The sequence below is a fragment of the Perna viridis genome, chromosome 5 (genome assembly GCF_037379345.1).
Source record: "Perna viridis isolate PV_CMFRI_1.1 ecotype Kerala chromosome 5, ASM3737934v1, whole genome shotgun sequence".
NCBI classification, from domain to species: domain Eukaryota; kingdom Metazoa; phylum Mollusca; class Bivalvia; order Mytilida; family Mytilidae; genus Perna; species Perna viridis.
Window position 1 is genome coordinate 16,481,921 of NC_142449.1, and position 21,868 is coordinate 16,503,788.

Here is a 21,868-nt window from a genome sequence, read left to right on the forward strand (position 1 = left end):
TGATCAACTTTGACATTTTCCTGCATGAATTTAAAAATACAAATGACACCTCTGCCACTTACAAGGTGGTGTTTGTGAAATGAGGCAAGAGAAATATACTGATAGTGGGGAAAATCCCTCCATTCACTCCTTTTACTATACAGAGCTGGGTAACACATTAGAGGTTATCCTATTGCCCAGGACAAGTGAAACTACCATTTTGACAAGTGAAAATTAACTACTACTTGCTTGGAGGACAACCAAATCTATTTAAAAAAATTTTTAACATGTATTTACTAAAGGACAACCTAGATTTCAATTTAGGCAAGTAGAAGTCCCATATGACAAAGGTTCATAAAATTTTAATGTCATCCTCTGTGTAGGTACAAGTTCATACATCACATTTTTCAACCTGATGGGTTTATTCTCTCTGACATATTTACCACCTTAATTCACATTACAAGTAGTAGACTTTCAAATGAGCAATTCATAATAGTTCACATTGTTTAGGGATTGAAAAATTAAATAAATCAAGATTTATTTTCTCCAAAATGACTATGTTCCCACAATTTTCACGGAATTAACATTTTTTAAATCAAAAACAAAGGTCGATTTACCTTTGTGACGAATTGTCCCAATTAAAGGGAGATTAGTTAGAATTAGTGACAGATAGAAAAAGAATAATAATGATTGATGGCATCAAGATCTAGAAAAAGGAAGAAAATGGAGCAACCGGAGATTGATTTGACTCCCTTCACATGTTCCATATGTCTCGAAATATACGCAGATCCAGTGCAAATTAAATGCGGAAATAAACACACGTAAATATGCATAATCAGCAGCAACAAATACAATGTTCCAAAGAAGAACATCCTCCTCTACATTCTAACGGTGAATTAGTTGCATAAAATATCTTTTAGTATATAATGTATATATTCAGAATATAATCACTAAGTAATCGGAATAACAAGGTTTTTTGAAAATCAATTGATTAAATTAAGTTACTTGTAATTAGATTTTTGAATGATTAATGATTACTTGGATAGTTGTAATCAATTTCACCTGATTAATGATTACAATCACAATTACCCCATCTCTTGTCTATAGTATATACTATTATAGACAGTTTTAACAATAACTTCAATGCAGATATTTTCTTGCAGAAATAAATTACTTAGTTTTTGTGTATTTTGATTGATATAATTTTTGGGTTTATGTTTGAGTCCGAGAGTTAAAAGACTTTATTCACATAAAAGGGGTTTTTAGTTTTCATGAATAATGTCCTACAACAAGAACTTTCAATTTTCAGGACACTTAGTGTAATTGTTTATTTCTTATGTATGCTCCCTTTTAATTTTTATACATTTTGGATTATGCATTTTTGAGTTATGACACTTTATTTACTCAAAATGAGACATCTTCAGACTTTCCACTCAAAAACACTTCCATCAAATCCCATAACATTGATTATTTTGTTTGATTAACACTTTAGATCTATAATTATCATACTTGAGGGAAGCAAAATTTTAGGGCATTTAGAAATCACATTGTCTGTTTGTCTGTCCACATACATTTTTTAAGTGCTATTGCAAATATTTAGGTTATTTGACCACTTTCATTCTGGTTATAATTTTATCATGTGTCAAATACATGTATTTAACACAACCAAAACTCAAAGTGGTATCAGCTTTGCATGTGATGTCCATACATTGTATGTGCCCCATTTGTCCTGCATGCTTATCTAGCTGTGCTCAATGAAGAATTTCGGGGACTTTAGGGATGTATTTTAAGTAGCAGGTAAACTGACGAAAATTTAGTGAGGGTTCACCTAATTTTGAAAAAAATGGGTAGCTGTCAAAAGATGAGCAAGTAGCAGTCATATTTTGCCAGTTGACAACTTCTATTGACATTCCTACATTTAATTTTACCTAAGCTAACTACAGTAACGATCATCTCAATGCATGATAATTCAAGCTATTTTTACACGAGTTTCAAAGTTTCTGCCTTCTGACATTTGTTTTTTTCTTACAGATATTGTTTGCAGTGCGTTCAGCAGTATCAAAGGCTATCAGACCCTCAATGTCCGCAGTGTAGACAATCATTTGATCCCTCAGCATACCAACTGGATTACCATGTGATTGACAGCATGAAAAAGGTTGTTCCATGTAAATGGTGCAGCCAACAGGTTAGTACTACATGTACAGAGAAGTGAAAATGCTGAATTTATAATTTCCGACCAACAGAATAAGAACACATAAAGATATTTGATAACTGTAGTTAATGTTTATCATCCATTATTCAGTTTGTATTTTAGCTCATACCTAGGAAAACTGGGTTTGATCAACAGAAAACTACATGTAGGTCTAATGTATCATCTTTATATCTGTATACAATAATTTGCAACATATACCGTGCTTTTTTTCTGACTGCCAATTGGATGAGTAGTGCATCATTATTGTGTTAACACAAATTTATATTAATGTATCTTCTATTTTTGCCTATTCATATATTCTTGGATTTAATTTACCACATCAGGCAATGACATTAAAATATTGCAAATATATGATAGAGAAGATGTGTTTTTATAACATTGGCTTGAGAGAAGATATAGGGCTAATCTTGTTTGTTGTATAGTTACATGTATATAATAGCTTCATTAAAATCCTTTTTTAATTTTTTTACAGAACAATATGAAATAAGACTGAACAGTCAGAAACTCTGACCATATGATATAAATTTGTAATATGTGATGATGCTTTGACGTACTTATTTATGTTTTACTTGGTATTTCAGTTATCAATAAGTCAGCACCGAGCTCACTTGCCAACATGTTTAATGGCTGATAAATCTATACCTAAATTTAGACCTGTTAGACAGACATCACAACCCATTCCTGAGTGAGTTATTTATAGTAACACTTCTGTCCTTCTATAACACCTTTTTGCAATGTTATTGACTGAACTTAGCACACACTTTATTCCTTCTTAATTCTAGTACATGAACATACATTTGTAGAACCAAATTTATTTCCACAGTCAAGGTGGAAGGAATCTCATGCTCCTCATTACCCTTGTTTAATTTATCTTTCTCATCATTACCTTGAACACTCAGCAAGTTTCTCCAAGATAGATGCCTTCTTATATGATTGCAAATAATTTAGTCCTATAATGATATCATGCTGTCGTCATTATTTGTTCACTGTCTGGTATCCGTAGACAATTTGGTTCGCAGAAAATAACTTGAATATGAATGTATGAATCTGATATAAAATTGTCCACAAGGTGCCATACCACAAAAGGGAGACTGGGATGGATTTTGAGGGCTGTGACAAGCTGTCTAGGAATTAGGAGCCAAAAAGAGGCCAGAAACTAGCATTTTCATAATGTCTGGACAATAACATGACTGCAAGTGAATAGATCTCCTTTAAATTGTACCACGAGGTGCCTTACTACAAAAGTAGTGCCAAGATTGATTTTGGGGGTTGTTACAAACTGTTTAGGAATTCTTGTCAAATTCTTATCCATTGTCAAATATTTTAACAATCAATGTTCAGAGCTGTATCAAGTTTGAATTGTGTGGCCATATTTGCCCAAACTGTTCAGGGTACAACCTCTTTGGTTGTATCAAGCTGTGCCCAGCAAGGGATTCTTTTAATAATACAACTCACTTGACACTGGTGTTTGAAATGAACAAGCTATATCAGATAAAATTTCCTAGATAACCTTTATGATTTGCAAAGTTATTTTTAACAATTCAGAAATGTGCCAAACAGATCAACTTTTGCCTGTCCATTTTGTGGAAAAGCTAACTTAGATACAGCTGGAATGGTTCAACATTGTAACGAGAGCCATGCCGGTGAACCCTCCAATGTGGTATGTACTGATATCTTTTTCTAAAATTATTGTCGTATGAATGCATGACACTCTCCAGACTTCAATTTGGATATTAGTATATAGGTCCTATGAAATAGTACAAAAAAGTGCCATTCAACAAAGGAAAGCTCAGATTGAATTTTGGGTTGTGTCTGGAACCGTTTAGGAATAAGGGACCAAAAAGGGATCAGAAGCAAACATTTTCCTTATACAGTCTATCTGTACAATAGCTGGAATACATTACAAGTGAATTAATCTATGTGACATTGTACAACAAGGTGACATTGTACAACAAGGTGCCATTCTACAGTTTGATTTCATGGATTGAGTTAGGGGGTTGTGACTTGAACTAATTAAGAATTATTGGCTAAAAAGAGACTAACACCATTCTTATTTCTGGAAAATATTTTAAGTAAAAATATGAAAATCACCTTGAAATAGTACCACAAGCTGACATACTATCATAGGAAGGATGGGGTTGATTATTATGGGATTCTCTAATTTGACAACTTCAAATCTTCAAACAGTATATGTCTCTCTTCTTTTGCTGTCGCTTCAAGACAAAACACTCATTTAAAAATATTTTATGATTTAATGGCTGAGAGATTATCTAATTGAAATCAATTATATAAATACATGCATTTAACACATAAGATGACATAAATATACGAATTTAATCCAACTTCCATACGAGGGAGGTTAAATGGAACAGCTGTTATTTTGACTACGCCTAGGGAAGTTTTTGTCACAAAAATTCCCGTATTTGTCATATTAGAAAAGAAATAATTCCTTCCCGGGGTAGATTTGTACTCATTTTAACATGGGTTTGGCATTTATATTCTCATTTAATACCTCACTGTCGTTCGGTGTTAAATAATTAAATATAAATGTTGTATCCATCTTAAAATGAGTACAAATCTACCCCCTCCACAAATTATTTCTTAAGTTACCTGAACTGTTTAGGTATTATTGAAAAAAAAAGGGTCACTTCAATTTTGGTTGAAATTGTAGCGTGTATCAAATACTTAATTGTATGCTAAATATAAAGTTGTATCAAGCTTGAAAGGTGTGTCCAAACTTTCCTCAACTGTTTGCAGTGTTATCAAGCTGTAAGCTGTGAACATTTTATTTTTTGTTAATATGATATATATTTAAAACAAAGCTTAACCTTGGTATAAACTCTTTTTTTATGACAGTTGCTGCATTTGAAATACATTGTCAGTTTCCACAACCTTCTCCTTTATCTTGATGTAGCAAGTTTTGAGCTGTGTATTCCTATCCCTCCCTGTATGTTTGTTAGTCAAAGTTAATCATTTCAGATAAATCCAGTTTTACCATCATCAGAGGAATTTGTTAATAAGGACATTAAGTTTATCCCATCTTGTCTTACGTTTACAGAAAGATAACAAAGATTTCCATTAGGGGCTTATTTACAAGAACTGTACATGTATACTTATATGGTTGAATCTCTTAACAGGCATCTCTCCAGAATATCCTGCAGATTGAATTTTTGGAAACCATATTTTTATTTCTATGCAGGTAGAGCTGATATAGAAAGTATTATACCTAAAGAACTTGTAAACAAAATAACGTCACAATTAGAAATGTTTTTTTTTTAATCTGAATTTTAGGTTTGTCCAATCTGTGCAGCAATGCCTTGGGGCGACCGTAATCAAAGAAGTGGTGACTTCTTACAACACTTAAATTTACGACACAAGTTTGATTATGACACATATGCGGTAAGTAATACTGAATATGTTTTCTGATTTCCTTTTCATTTATTGAAGTGATGTAAAATAACTCTGCTTTAATTGTGAAATACTTGATTTAAATTTAATGATAAAATTTAAAATACTCAGTGAAACCTGTGTAAACTGAACCCCATTTGGTTTGGCGTAGACAGGTGTTTTGTATATAAAGTTGATGTAACAAAACTATAAAAAATGTCTGGTTCAGACAGGTTTCCTGTATAATGTAAATTATATCAAATATGGTATAAGACGAAACTTGAGCACAAAAAAAGTTAACTTATAAAAGTATTCTTCATGATTTTTTTTTGTACTTGTAGTTGTGATAACATTTTATGCATTTTTCATGTTGTCATACAGATAAGTAAAAAAAGGAATGTATCGATTTATGGAAATAATTTAGTATCTAGGATAGCTAGGTACTACTGGTATAATTGTACATGAATTATTGAATGATACATCAGAGAATATTTATATCATAAGCATAGCCATTAGTGCCATGCAGTGCTCCAACATTCTAAAAAAATTTATCACACTGAACTGTTGGTTTTAACATTGATATATGTTTCAGGATTATTCCCTTGATGATGATGAGATGTTAAAAAGAGCATTGCAAGCCTCACTAGAAAATGTGTGAATGTTGGAGCATGGTTTTTTTTATCCTGTCAACCTGAATTATGATTGTGGTTTTAATCGATTTTTAAAGATATGACTGAAATGAATGTGATATGAGTCTTCTGGAAGTCTGTGATTGTAAAGATAAAATGTGTTTTTATTCTATTTCTACAACTCCAGCATAATATTTAGGGTACATACAAAACTGAATAATTATATTGAAAACTTTATTTTTCATTTTGATGTTGGTGTTGCATAAGTTTGTCAAGTTTTTATCATCATTAAAGGTTATTGTTGAAAAATTAGTCGTTTGAAAACTCAAACTGGAAAACATTAGATTGTAAACTATGGAATTTTACATTTTACATTATTTGGAATACAAATATTAAGAAATGATCAAAGTAATTTAAAAACAGAACACATTGGTCAAAAGTATACCCAGGGCTCAAAGTGTGACATTATAATGTTACCTTTATCCACAATTCTGTCCTTACATCCTTATGCAACAGTTTTCCAGACTATCAAGCTCACCTTGATCAAAAGTTATATCATTATTTATCACTTTGATTCCTTTGTCGGTAGTAATCATCTGCCATCAGTTAACTTTTATCCATTGTTTAACTACATAAAAACCACTCATTTTTTTTTAATTTTAATGGAATGGTGTATGAGAGACCCTCTACAAATAATCCACATTTGATTCAGTGTAATGAAACAAGTTGTCCACATAAAAGCTTTCTTAGCTTCTGTTTGACCAATTATGAAAGACTGAATCTATGTTTTCAGATTTTTTTCAGTGTTTATCCCATTAAACAAAATTTGAAATCATGGGGTACTTTGATATACTGAATTTTATGAATTATTTAGATATTCAGTTTTGGACACTATATAGACATTCATAATATGTCAGAAATTTATGATGTGTCAAAATTTTAATAGAAAATTGGTGTATATATATCAATGGAGTGCATTGTGTGAACTGTTCAGGGTTCAATCTCTATAGATAGTATCATGCTGTTCACTGTGTCTTGTTTTTCATTTTTCAAATGGTGGAGCAGTTTTACTAAAAAAGCAACATTTCATTTGCACCATTTTAGAGATAAAACAGATAATAAAGGTAAACACAAACACATACATATAACAGAGATGTAGGTTTTACATTGAATGTGAATCTTCAAAAGAAAAAGTATTATCTCAAATGTATTTATTAGTAGGAAAATTTAGACTACAATTAAATTTGGTCTAAATATTTATTAGTGCTCATTCACTGAAAAGCATATTTTCTTTAAATGTTTAATAACCTCCTAGTGTGCATTTTATTGAGGTTTTATGATTTGGATATAATATGTTGCTATATATCTTTGCCCATTTGTACCTATTGACAATAGCTCTTTCGCTGTATGATGATATGATAATATCAGTACACTTTGAAATTTTGGTAGACTGTGTATGGGACCCTGGTCTGTGAATCTAATTACTCCTCACCTTGTGACATATGAAAGGGTTAGCGCCAACAACAATAACATACATTTATCTGAAAACACATAATTATAACTAGCATGTACAGACTATTTTAGAGAGAAGAAACATTGCAGCTCACATCTATGTATACGTAAATGCATTTTATTGAATCGTATTACTATCTTAACGACCAAGCATGGAATCTGGTGGGGTTAAACTAGTTTCACCAGACTTTAACCATCCCCTTTTAATGTAGGTTTAAAAATGAACTGATACAACAAACAAACACGCCATAAATTTCACTCAATAATACATCGAATTCTTTCCATGGTATATCTCAACATACAACATATAGACAACATGTGATTTATGGATTTTTGTCTTGATGTTAGTTTATTTAAAGGTTAAAACATGTTTAAATGTATACTTTCTAGAAAAGCAGAGGACGCTTACCCTACCAGTGCACCTGGTCCATGATCCCAGTTTTTAGTGGAGTCCGAGTTGCTCATTTACTTTTGTTACTTTGTATGTATGATTTTAGTTACTTTATGTTCTTTGTTGTGTATGTCTGTTTTCCATGTCTGGTCTTTGTCCCTGGATTACATTCTTTTGATTACCGCTATAACCTTGGTTCCCTTGATTACTCTTTAATAACCAACGTGTTTTCGATATTTGTTTTTACAGTTTTCCAAAGATATTGGTTTAAAATTGAAAAATGGACTTTTAGATCCACGACACGAACGGGTCTAAGTATTTTCTTAGTGCTCATCCACTGAATGGCATATCATCTTTAAATGTTTAACAATGTTTTATTATTTTAAGCTTCAAGTGTGCATTTTATAGAGGTTTTCAACCTCCAACTTAAAATTTCGACAATTAAAAATCACAATTTTGAAGATAATGTGATCAAAAATAAACAATATTTTCTTGTTGAGCACTAAATATGTTGAGGAAATTATGCTGTGCTTTTCAATTCCAGTTTCTATCCCTCCCCTTCACCGCAAAATCGATCTAGGGAGTATGTACATTACCTCAAAAATGGTGTTTTCGGCTGGAAAATGACGATTTAACTAATAAATTTTCTCCCGAATAGAAAGTACCATAAAGAATAATTGTGGCAAGGCATGTTCAGCAAAACTGACAATCGTCCTGTATAACTACCAATATTGACTATTCTCAGAAAAAAACTCTTGTACATGGAGACTGGCACCCATAGTCACTGATCTTTTTCCGACTTGCGCGGATCATTCGATGTTACAAGAAATACAATACGTTGTTTTTTTTATTTGTCGGATTATTCCTTACAGTGGAAACTTGTATACATCTTTTTTCAAATACGTTGTTAAAAAGGGATTCATAACACGCAAGAGGTAAATAAGCACATTTTTTTACACTGAAAACAAATAAATTATGAGTTTAAGATTTTGTTTCAGAAGTGATATATTTTTTTTTTGCAGTTTTTAAAAAGATGTAAGCGAGTCTTTGGGTCCAAAGTTCACGTAAGTAATTAAAACAATATCTTTTAGTTGCTGTGTGTCTCTGCTTTTGAACTGTACCAATGTATATTTCTGTTGACACAGGGTATTTTTTTTACTGTGAATGTGAAATATGTTTCCTTAACAAACAACTACAAACTTGCAAAAAACATATTGTGAATGCTAACTTTTTAAATCGAAACAAATTTAATTACGAAGCAGTTGACTGTGACTAACATAAACATCCAGGTATATCACGCCACGTACCCAAATTCTTGGACACTGATGCCCATGTCAGCGTAAGTACTAGGTGCAATGATATAAAAACTTATCATTTTTTTCTATAAGAATTATTGTATTCGGATAATTATCAAAATTAATGTAAAATTACAAATAAATGATTTTCAATGAACCAAACTATTTTTTTGGTCATTTAATACAGCATACAGCGACTGAATTTATACTATATTATATTTCAAGTTTTAGTATAAAACGTACATGTGACACTATCAACTGTATTTAACGTATTTCCCAAGTATTTAACGAACTTCGAATGATTAATGCATCTTCACTTTCACACCTTAACCAAATTTTCACGAAAGCGACCAAACACAGCACAGCTTTCTCCCTTTCCGCCATAGTTTAGAAGAAACATCGGTCCATGACGAACCCGCCTCCTTACCGTACAAGTCAAAGAACATAACATACCAGGATAGACCCGGATATGTCATTTAAAGTCCATACAAATAAACTTAAAACAGAGTCATTTTATTTATAATTAATAAATTCGGTATGTATAGTATGCTTTACTTTTCTTAACACAGGAGTCTTTCATCGACAATCGGGGAATTGTACATAGCTTTGGTATTTTTACAGAAAGATGGGTAGTTTTGGTGGGCACGCCTTGCCAGGATCATTCTTTATTGTATTTTCAGTTTGGTGGACAGTTAATCAGTTTTATCGTTATTTTACCCGTAAAAAGTTTACATCCACAACTACGTATCCGTTGTCGTGTGGTAGATATAAAATCGCGCTTTTTGAACCCATACTCAAGCTTGTATTAATATGTATTGGAATAATACACAGGTTACGATAAACGCGTTGGGAAGTTTATATTGTCTGGAAATGCTCAACACGCAACAATGTTTTTCACATTCGGACTTACTGGCGTTGTTGATATATTACTATACTTCAAAGTTCCTTTACCCAAAGACCTGGACTATGGTATAGCTGTTCTAGCGTTAGTAGTAGAAGGGATACTTTTTCACTTTCACCTACATGGAAGAAATGAACTGGATGTCCGACTACATACATTGTTAGTTTACTGCATAGTTTTCAATACCTTGGCTGTTTTAGCTGAGATGAAGTTCAGGAACAACGCACTGGTAGCGTTAACTAGAACGTTATTCTTCTTTGTTCAAGGGACATGGTTCTGGCAGATTGGGTTTATATTGTATAATCCGAATCCTTACGCCGAGAAATGGCTTCCAGCTGATCATTTTCAACTGATGATGGTGACGATATATTTTACATGGCACATGTCCGTTGTTGTACTGGTCATGTTGGTATTGGGAAGTGTTGTCGGTATTGTTTTGAAAAAATCATCCTCTTCCACAATACCTCCAAACGGTGAAATCGAATATACTAGTATTAGAAATAATATAGAAATCAGTTCTGATTTGCATCATAGTAGCGAATACAGTGCATAATTAAATATAATAGCATCGAAGATTTATTTATTATAAAAAAAATTACTATACGATAAACTATCAGACACCTACTCCTACAACGTAAGAGGTTGGAATTCCGTTCATCCATACCCCAACTAAGTCAGAAAATAGCTTGCAAGACAACCTCTAGCATTGCTGGAGTATCAGACACCCAGTCAAGTCTTGACGCATTTTTATTCCAGTATTTATTTTACTAGTAGTTTAAACATTGTTAAGCATTCCCAGTATGCTTATTTTTGATGAAGTATTTTTAGTGATACATGTATTTGACTTTCCATATAATGTTAACTTCCCCATTCATGGTGGCAATACACCAACATTTCCAGCCTATGAAGTATACATTTTACATTTGAACCATTATTGTCGTGCATGTGATTTGTACTGATTGTCAAATAAGTTTGTAAGAAAGGGGTAATTGTGCAACATTTGTTGATAACCACCACGCAAGTTTTACAGTCGCCATCAACATTTGAACGACGAACCGACCTGGAATTTCTACCTCAGTACGAGATTCGATGTCCTCACTTAGGTTTCACGTCTTAACCCATATACAACCCACTAAACTTAACGTTAACGGACTTTACTCTATTGGAATGTGACTGGTCCCTCGGGCGGACCGAACATGCTCATCTTTCCAGAGTATATAATGTCACACCCAATTTTTAGCTCCCCTAGCCTGAAGCTTATTTATGAAACGATCGCAAGGTGGGCGATTCGGGTTACTATAGTGTTGTGCTCAGCTTTATGCTGTCTTGATATGTTCCTTAAAGTATACTTGCCGAAGTTGGGATTTTTGATTGTTGACAAACAAGACCGCTCTTTCTAAAAATAGACGAAAAGGGTCAAAAAGCAGTTTTTTGTTTGTTTTTTTCTAAAAAATCCATTAGGAATTGACTAATGATAGTAGTAAAAATATTAAAAGTAAGAAGAAATCTATCAATGGCAAAATCTTCGTGAAATTATGAGTCATGTTGGAGGTATTTCCCTTTTTCACTTTTCACATTATGATATTAAAATTATTATTTTCTGAAACTAAATAACAGAGTCTCACCATATTCTGTAAATATGGCTTTTAGGGTATTGTGCTCAGAACTGATGTTGGCATTTATATTTGTTGAACATGGCTGCCTTTACTAAAAATAGACCATTAAAGTAAAACAGCAGCAAATTTCTCAGAAAATTGGTTAAGAAAAAAATCTGTTTGGGGTAAACTCTAATCTTAAATCAATGGAAACACTTGCCGAAAAATCTGTTGATCCACGTTGGAGTTATTGCCCATTTATTTTACTTTTTTTGCAATTTTTGTTTTATCATTTTAAAAATAAAATCTTTTTACCTGAAACTTTACAATAAAACCGTACCAAATTTCGTATATAGGTTCCTCGGGATGCTGTGCCTAGAAATGATTAAGGGATTTTTGATTCGTCAATAAACATGGCTGTTGTAAATAAAAAAGGGGGAAGACACACACACAACAAAGAACATAAGATGAAGCATATAATGATATGGCGTAGTCGTCTGTATTTATTTTACTAGATTTATTTCCTCCAGCGTTTGGAATTAACGCCCAAAAATTAAAAAAATAAATATTTCATAAAAAGTAGTTGCAGCGAAAGCTTTAAAAGACCGAACTCCTTTTGTATTTTTAAATTGGTTCGGTTTAGACAGGTGTTTAGCTTACCAAGGTTCAAAATATATTGAAAACTATTGTGACGGCCGATTATCTAAAAGTATCTGGTTAAGACATTTCCGGATAAATTATTGTCCCGATTAGACAGGTTTCACTTTATATAACTCCAGTAAAAGTATATAAATGTATACGATATATTGTTCCACAGTATTCTTTTCCACAAAAGGTCAAAATGTTAATTGATCTGATTATCAGCCGATATATTTCAGAAAATTAACTTTCAGTCCTCATTCAGCCATCTAAAGGAACTTTTTTCTGTTGTCGTCATTATGTATGTAAATTGTTGGTTTATTCGTATCTTCGGATTCTGACGTCTCAGAATTTTCCTTCTGTTTTCATTCTTCGCTATTTTTTTTCTGATAACACTGCTGTCTATATAATAAATACTTTTAATCAATTGGTCTGAAATAGCAAAATGTGTATTGGCCCTTGCCAATGTCTTCACCCAGCACTGCTATTTAAAGGACTACAGTGTTTTCTTTTTCGACAATAAAATTACTTCCAACAAGATAAAGAACACATCGAGAAGGACAAAGCAAAGCAAAAACAAAACAAAACAAACAATACCTGTTTATCACACCCCCGACAATGTGGGGCAGTTGGACTTCATTCGACCAACTATATATGACGTCAATTTGCCTTCATTTTCATTTCAATCATCGATGCTTCCTTATGGTTGAGTGAATATTTCTGCAGTAAGAGAAAATGCAGTAAAATTGGAATTCAGACGTACCTAAGTATGTGACAAAGGTCTTTATTTTAATAAAAAAAAATAAAAAAAATACACCCCCCCCCCAAAAAAAAAATAAAATAAAAATCACAATGAATGTAGGGAAAAATTGATAACCAGAGCAACATTATAAAAACGCAGAGAACAAAATGTTTTAACATATAAAAATAGGAGATTTGGTATATTGCCAATGAGATAGTCATCCACCAAAAGTCAAGCAACGAACAGTGGTCACCACACGGTCTTCAATGACGGGCAAAACCCACACCATAAAGCCATCCTTATTAAGCGGTGTTCATTGACAAATCCTCTTGTTTACGTTCGTATATCGTGTATCCTACTCAATAGTTATCGAAGTAGTACCGCCATACCAGTTTTCATGAAATAGTATAAATAAATACTTGTAAAATATTTGGGTTACATAGGATTGAATAGATTGAAGAACCAAATTGCTGACAATATAAAATAAGATAAGCCTTCACTACGGAACGTTTTTTGATTCAATAAGTTAATATTTGAAAGGCATTAAAATGTGAATCCATGCATCAAGTATCATGGTCTATGTTCTGTTGAGTAAATTTTCCCTATTGTTTCCTTATTTAAGCAAATAAAGAGGATATTTGAACAAAAAGATTCATTACGACCTGTTCACTTAAATTTTCACATATTGGCACATTTACTTATTTGCAGTCGAGCTCAGGCACTTTAAAAAGTAGTATTGAAAGCCTCTTCGAATGTCTCTGTGTCGCGGAAATGGTCGAGTAATTCCAATTGCTTTGTAACATGTAGTTTCGTCTAGTGTCCTTATCATATTTCTAATATGTTTTGTCAAAGTATAAACCCTCTTGTGACAATCGGTGTTGGATATCTTAAAGAACTTTATCAATGATTCCATACACTGCTAAAAATGTCACGAATAGGGAAAAACATCAAATTTGTCCATAATAGGAGGTGCACATTTTCAATGTGTATTTAAAATAGTAATCAAGGGAACCAAGGTTATAGCGGTAATCAAAAGAATGTAATCCAGGGACAAAGACCAGACATGGAAAACAGACATACACAACAAAGATCATAAAGTAACAAAAATCATACATACAAAGTAACAAAAGTAAATGAGCAAATCGGACTCCACTAAAAACTGGGAGCATGGACCAGGTGCACCGGTAGGGTAAGTGTCCTCTGCTTTTCTAGAAACAACCGCCCAGTTGCTCATAAAAAGTCAAGTCCGGGGTAGACAAACGAGGGAAAACTATGACCCGTTGAATAAATCAGTTCTCATTGTGCTGATGGATACACCATAACGATCCACGAGTTCATGATAACACATTGCAAATTAAGATAAATATTGGTTGGATAATTACACAAGATAGGTGCAGTCCACAACAGCCCTTAATTTAGTGGAAATTAAGAATTGATGCTGATGATAATGCTGAAAATAAGAAAAAAAAATGTAAAATTTCTCCATAATAGGAACTTCAATATGTATATGTACACAGTGCAAAGTTTGAATTGTTTTTGAGTTACACAAATAAAAGGGAGCACAGTTCACGACATAAAGTGTCAAAAAGTTCAACATTAAAAAAAATATCATTTTTTTTTCCACAAGAAAAGGTGCAAATCTTTAACATATATAATAATATTTTTAAAAAATTGTATGCAAGAAGTACTCAAAACCATATATATCAAAATCGAAAGCCAAATCCAGCACCTATAAGTTGCACTAAAAAGATTATTTATGGTAAACACGATACAACATAACTAGATGAAAAGCAATATTACTTTAATCATAACCCACTATTTTGTAAGCTACGGTGTCATTATATATGTTTGTATCCGCGTAAAATAATATAGAAGTAAAAAGTTGTGTATTTTTACTTTTCCATGTTAATAGGGACATGCTTCTCCTTTCTTATATTCGGTACAATTACTTAAATAATTTACTTAGATAAAATTTTAAAAATCTTATGATTTTTTACTAAGAGCATAACCTATCTCATTTCTATCACAGGATTATCAAAAGTTTAACACGTCTAATCTCTTAAATGGGATGTTTGAAATCGACTTGACGTGAATTAAGGAAAAATATATTCATCCTTGACCTATATTGTCTGTTCGTAAATTACAACTTAGACCAATATTTTAACAGATATTTTATTACAAATCTCTTTCCTAATAAAATTGATAGTTATAGTCCCTCCACAGCATCAATTGCAATAACTGAATGCAAAGCCCGAATGACCTCTGTCGTTTTATACAAGTTCAAACTTAAGTGTCCACAACTGAATTTTGAATATCGTATTTCATGTCCAAATTTTTGACATGTTTTCCTTAAACCGAAACATCATTTTTTTCAAGGTATTATGGACCCTATGTTGACACTATTATTCAATTTGCATCAGATAAATGATACTGTTTACTTCTCAGTTTCATTCTTATCGGCTAAATTTCATAAGTGAGCGTTACACACACACACACATCGTATATAGAATAGAAAAATAGAATTTGTTGTTGGAACTAACGCGTGTTTTTGCATTTTAAAGACAACAATCTTCTTGTACACCTTAATGAAAGTACATAAAAGTAAATTGCTCGGTACACGTAATGTACAGCACATAAAATGTATTGGAACGTATTAGTAGATAATTTGTTTTTGTACAGCATAGTAGACGTAAAAGAAAGTGGTGGAAAATTTCTTGTCATTTTCTATAATCTATTATATATAAATAAATGAATGTAGTATTCATACGTAGTGGACAAATTACAAGATCTAGTTTTAATTAGCTTGTATTCATACAATTAAATAAAATGTAATTTCCTTGTAGATCGACATGACCTTGTATTAACGAGCTCGAACTAAGTGAAAAGTTCTAATGAATTATTCAGTTCGACCAAAATTATTTCCTTACAAAATACAATAAGACATCAAACTCATGTGTATTTATGGTGCTTATTTTTTCACTATGATATATCTTTTATATACATATTTGAAGGAAACAATAAGACTATCCCATTTGTTATAATGCGTGAAATAAATTGAGCGTCAAAGAGATAACTTCATATTTTCTTATATATATGGCATTTTATTATTACTTGATTACTTCTTTACTTAAAATGAATGTTTTTTTTTGTGTTAACAGCCACTTTCAAACAATGAATTGAATCGGAATACTTGGTCATTGACATATTTTAACTTAATATATATATATAATATATATATTAAAATTTTAAATACACGAGCATGGCTAGTTTTTATGTGTATTCAATGAGTGTATGGGCAAATGAAGATATGTCAATCAGGCATTATAACAACGTAAGCTGCGTAGCGAGAGTAAAACATAATAATAAAATAAATAAATAAATAAATAAATAAAATAAAATAAAATGGAGCGTCTTAAGCAAGGCTTAGATCAGGCCGAACAATAAAATATTTGTTTTATTAATAAGACATTTTTCTCTTTATACTTCAGATATACCAGTGATTGGAATATTTTGTACAAACTCATGCTTTTTTCATATTTAGAAGACAGCAATCTTCTTGTACAGCATAATGAAAGTACATGAAGGTAGATTGCTCAGTAAATTCATGTACATCACATAAAATGTACTGGAAAGTACTAAAATATTATTTGGTTTTATTGTACAACGTATTAGATGTAAAAGGAAGTGGTGGAAAATTTCTTGTCGGTTTCTAGAATTTATTTTATGCATTTGTGCTTTCAACTATCTCTGAATTTGAATAACAAAGTAAATTTTATAGAAGAAAATAACTATTAAAAGCAACTCATGGGTAAAATGAAAAAAAAAGTGTTGTTAGAAAATGAAAGTTCAAGGCATTTTGACACTGAAAAATATTCTTAAGTAACTGAACTGACTTGAGCATTCAAAATATTTACCTATAATAATAATGATGATAATAATAATAATAATAATAATAATGACAATACAGTAATATAAATGTAGAGTAAATATTTGTAACTTCGAAACCACACAATTCAGATCAGATCAGGCTCTTTAGAGTCAAATGAGTTTAAAGTAAAGTCAGTATTGACAACTGTAATAAAACAATGATGTTGTACCTATAGACGTGTTTGAAGGCATTGGTCATCAAATTGATATAAGCTAATTAAAGCCAAAAAGATTTTTTAGTATATTGATAACATTAATCTAGTCTGAAATAAAAAGAGAGAGTAAAAATAATTATTTCCATTGCTACTTAAGTTGTTTTGAAACTTTATTTGCAATGGCCGTATTTTGTCTACAAGTTGATTACTTCCCTATCATTATAGGATCTATTCTGACCTTTCATTTCATAGAATATAATCCAAAAGTTAACAATAACCCACATGCATAATATCCAAAAAATTTGGAATACACGTTTACGTAATAAAACATATAATAAAAATGAAAAGAAATACACATTGTAACTTGGAATTGTCATTATTCGTTAAATGGAGATTTGGACGAGTCTATTCGGAGGTAAATCTTTGCTGTAGGTCTGCGTTTTACTACCTTTATATTGATAAACAAGTTGTGTGGTCGTCAGTTAAACCAGGTGTGTGGTCTGTCTACATGTATATAGGGGAAAGTTTAAACATAATGTCCCCTAATTGTCATTTAATAACGCTTTTGACCCCTATCCAAATGACTGATCCGAACATCAAACATTTGCACATATGAAAATAAATAGTTTTATAAATTCGTTGTTGTAAAGGAAAATATATATATATATATATATATATATATATATATATATATATATATATATATATATATATATATATATATATATATATATATATATATATGAATCAATATCAAATGATTGCCCCCTAACAAACATTTTTAGCAATAAGGCCGGAAATTTGTGCACATCAGTTATTTGAACCATTTCTCATATCATTATTGTCAAAAAGCATAACATAACATTAGCTAAATTGATTTGCGACTTGAGGACTTGATTTAAAAAAATAATTTCCGACATCTTTCGAATGGAATCACAATTTTTGTTCATACTTGATAGAACATGAAAGAAGAAATGAATTAAATTAAATTAAAAGGCATTGCCTATAAAATCCTAAATTAATACGAACAAAATGGAATATAGACACACCAAAAAACTTTTAATTATTTACAGACACCTACAGCATGAGTCGTCAACTAGGTTCGATAAAAAATTCAAATATTTTGATGACCAGTGGACAGTCTCTTCATGCATTATTTTCAATTCCTAGATATTGTATGACGTGTGTTACAAATATGTATCACTGATCATAAAGTTCTCAAATCATATTTTGTGAAAAAAATCGTATACATGTGTTGAGTTTGCCTGACCGTTTCAGTTTTCGACCTACTGAAAGTTCAAGAAGGGTGAAAATAATAGACAGCGTAAGTTTACACTGGATGAATTTTGAAAAATTGAGAAAAGAACTATCTGTATAATATGAACTGAAATTCATTGTTATGTCAACTGTGTAAGGGCTTCTTTTCACATTGTTTTCATTAGTTATGTTGATATAATTATTTCTTAAGACATACAAGAAAAAAAAACCAATAAAAACCAAAGCAAAAGAAAAAAAACAACGAAGTAAAAAGAAAAGGACAAAAACAAACGAGTGAAAATAGTGATGAAAATTCTTATTTAAAAAAAAAACACAAAGTAAAACAAGCATCTCGATCGATTATAATGCCTAATACACAAAGTAAAACAGGCATCTCGCCTAATACGAAAGTAGCAGAACATCAAGAACTACATATAATGGAGCAGTGAAAATAGGTTACCAGAAAACCGAAAATTCTGAAAATCGTGGGTACGTCCTGATACAGTTGTATGACATAATTTGAAACAGCACCATTATGTAGAAATAGAGATATCCTATTCGGTCGGTATCGCTAGTGTGTGCGTCGTTAATGGCAAAGTGTGTCGTAAATTTTACCAAACTTTAACATGGACACTTATCAAGTGCAATGTGGGCATATATTCCTTGCAAGACATAATAAAAGTAGTGTGGAATTGAAATTAATTACACGTACACATTTAAAAAAAAATGCATAGGTGGTGACAAAAGATAAGGATATTCTTAAACATATGAAAAAAGAAAAGTTTAAATGATTGACTTATTATAATAGTGTGACTAATACGTTACCATTTAATATCCCATTTTCAATTATCGATTCAGCAATACTTCAAAGGGCTGACTAGTATTATGAGCTATTGGAATCATATCGTACATATAGAATAAGGGAACGTTGTCGCTTGTAAAAATGTTGTTTTCAATTTTATTGTTTACATGCATAACACATGCGAAGCATTTACTTAGACATACTTTTTTTTCACACTCGGTTTTCATTACGAATTTTATGAAAAATCCAGTATTGTTACTGGCCTTTTTTATTATAAAAACACGTTTCTCACTATTATGCTTTTAGCAAAGAATAATTGTCTTTTCGTACTTCATGTTAAATACGTTTCCGTTCAATTCTGAAGAATTACCATAGGTTTTATCACTTTTGTTGCCGGGGCTAGCTTTTCAGGGATAACTTAAAGGTTTGTTTACGCATGTTGATGACCTTTTACTGATCTCTGAAAGTATAATTACTATTTTGTATTTATGTTATACACTTGTGCAATTGTTACGTTTCACCATATCCATTTTCCAATGTCGAAAGAGCTGTAAACGACATCGTGCGCATGTCGTATTCCTATGATAGTCTTCTGAATGAACTCTGCATAAATGAAGGTTTCAGTTATCCTGCATACAACTAACAACATTCAACAAAGATAAAGTCCTAACAAACCATTATTCCTTCATGACTTCATTTAACATACCACTCGGCGTGAAGTCAGAAGATTTGTCTTACTCCATACGATCAGAGGTGTATAGTCGGATCATCAAATGTTCGACAAAAGAATTGTCAAAACGATCATTTCACAAACATTTTTACAGCAGTAAAAGGAGTACAAAAAACATGCTGCGTAACTGTATACTCATATAATGGAATTAACCATTTGTGGATTCTAAAAAACTCAAATGATCTTTTACAATACTAGTATCTGAAATTTCGGCCATTTATTAAAGTTACATTATTTATTTGCTTTTGTATCTTTGTACGTGTTATTCTGGTTATCACATGTTTTTGTTGTGTATTTCCCTTGCCTGATTATTATCCTTGGAATATATTCTTTTGATTTATGCTCGAATCTTGGTTCCCATGATAACTCTATAATGGGTTATTTCTTGTTGTAATGTTTGAAAGATTTTTATCCCAAAATAAACGGACTTGAAAAGTGTTCAAGCACTTCTTAAGTGTAATTGTCTTTTGAATTTTATGCCTCTTTTTCTACTTTGAAAATCATTTGTTTAAAATAAACTTATCATAGCATTAATTCATATTGTTTGATGGATACGTCCAAGAGTAATCAAGGGAACCAATGTTATAGCGGTAATCAAAAGAATGTAATCCAGGGACAAAGACCAGATACGGAAAACAGACATACACAAAAAAGAACATAAAGTAATTAAAATCATACATACAAAGTAACAAAAGTAAATGAGCAACTCGGACTAAAAACTGGGAGCAAGGACCAGGTGTACCGGTAGGGTAAGCGTCCTCTGCTTTTCTAGAAACACCCGCCAAGTTGCTCATAAAAAGTCAAGTCCGGGGTAGACAAACGAGGGAAGGAAAACTATGACCCGTTGAATAAATCAGTTTTCATGGTGCTGATGGATACACCATAACGATCCACGAGTTCATGATAACGACCATAAAACGTCTGTAGTGATGACTTCAATCTTATAGCAACATAACCCTGTTCCAGAAGCCTATTTGTTAGACTTCTAGCGCGATACAAAAAGTCTGCGTAGTTTCGGCAAGCTCGGACATAACGTATGAGTTGTGATATGAACACTTCATACGCAGGAGCCGTTTATCGTACCTGGCAGTTTCATCATAACATAATTGTTAATCATTATAAGTAGAATTTTATTTATTTACTAGTAATTAAGTTGCGGTCTTTATAGAATCAGACAGGTCATTCGTGCATATGAAAAATCCACAGAATTTACTTTCATTTCAGTTAAAAACCACGTAAACAGTCTTAGTTTTTCGTTTAGTTGTCACGCCCTCGAGATAAAAAAAAATATAGAGATTATGTGTGAAATTGGAACTATGTAAGAGTAACCATTCTTGATTTGGTTTGATCTGGTCGATTTTTGTGAGGTATGAACGTAAGGCTTTCTAAAAGAAATACAGACCTGAATACAGAGATGACTATTATAAGGTTAATTATAGCATATGTGGACCGAAAATGCATCATTTGTTTCATGGGTTTTTTACTCCATAAATCACCTCTACCATAAGCAGATTGACATTACCACATGTTATGAGAGATATTTAAAAAAAAAATACTAGAATGGACGTCGCTTTGGCCGTAGAGTTTGTACGAAATCATCACTTTTTTGAATTTACAAGAACAAGATACATAATAGACTTAACCGGATTGATAATGTATCGCAGGTTTTTGTGGTAGACACGAAACATCGAATTATTATATCCAGTACATCAATT

The 21,868-nt window shown here is 31.8% G+C and overlaps 2 protein-coding genes across 2 annotated transcripts; both read left to right on the forward strand.

Moving 5' to 3' along the window:
* The first annotated feature begins 618 nt into the window (after positions 1 to 618).
* LOC148616262 (E3 ubiquitin-protein ligase RNF166-like) lies at positions 619 to 7,521 on the forward strand. Its single transcript, XM_088583143.1, has 6 exons — positions 619 to 800; positions 2,011 to 2,164; positions 2,773 to 2,876; positions 3,737 to 3,851; positions 5,483 to 5,590; positions 6,171 to 7,521. Exons 1-6 carry the CDS (start codon positions 673 to 675, stop codon positions 6,234 to 6,236), a joined length of 675 nt encoding a protein of 224 aa, XP_088439269.1. The 5' UTR covers positions 619 to 672; the 3' UTR covers positions 6,237 to 7,521.
* LOC148616263 (transmembrane protein 45B-like) lies at positions 6,280 to 15,068 on the forward strand. Its single transcript, XM_088583142.1, is given in 4 exon segments — positions 6,280 to 6,407; positions 9,133 to 9,174; positions 9,975 to 10,227; positions 10,229 to 15,068. Coding segments are annotated over 2 exon segments (828 nt in total). The 5' UTR covers positions 6,280 to 6,407; positions 9,133 to 9,174; positions 9,975 to 10,030; the 3' UTR covers positions 10,860 to 15,068.
* Positions 15,069 to 21,868: the final 6,800 nt, after the last annotated feature.

Excerpts from the sequence above, each read along its gene's own strand:
- LOC148616262 (XM_088583143.1), top strand. The coding sequence starts at position 673 with ATGGCATCAAGATCTAGAAAAAGGAAGAAAATGGAGCAACCGGAGATT. Across the intron at positions 801-2,010 it reads AAATGCGGAAATAAACACAC|ATATTGTTTGCAGTGCGTTC; the intron begins GTAAATATGCAT and ends TTTTTCTTACAG. Across the intron at positions 2,165-2,772 it reads GTAAATGGTGCAGCCAACAG|TTATCAATAAGTCAGCACCG; the intron begins GTTAGTACTACA and ends TTGGTATTTCAG.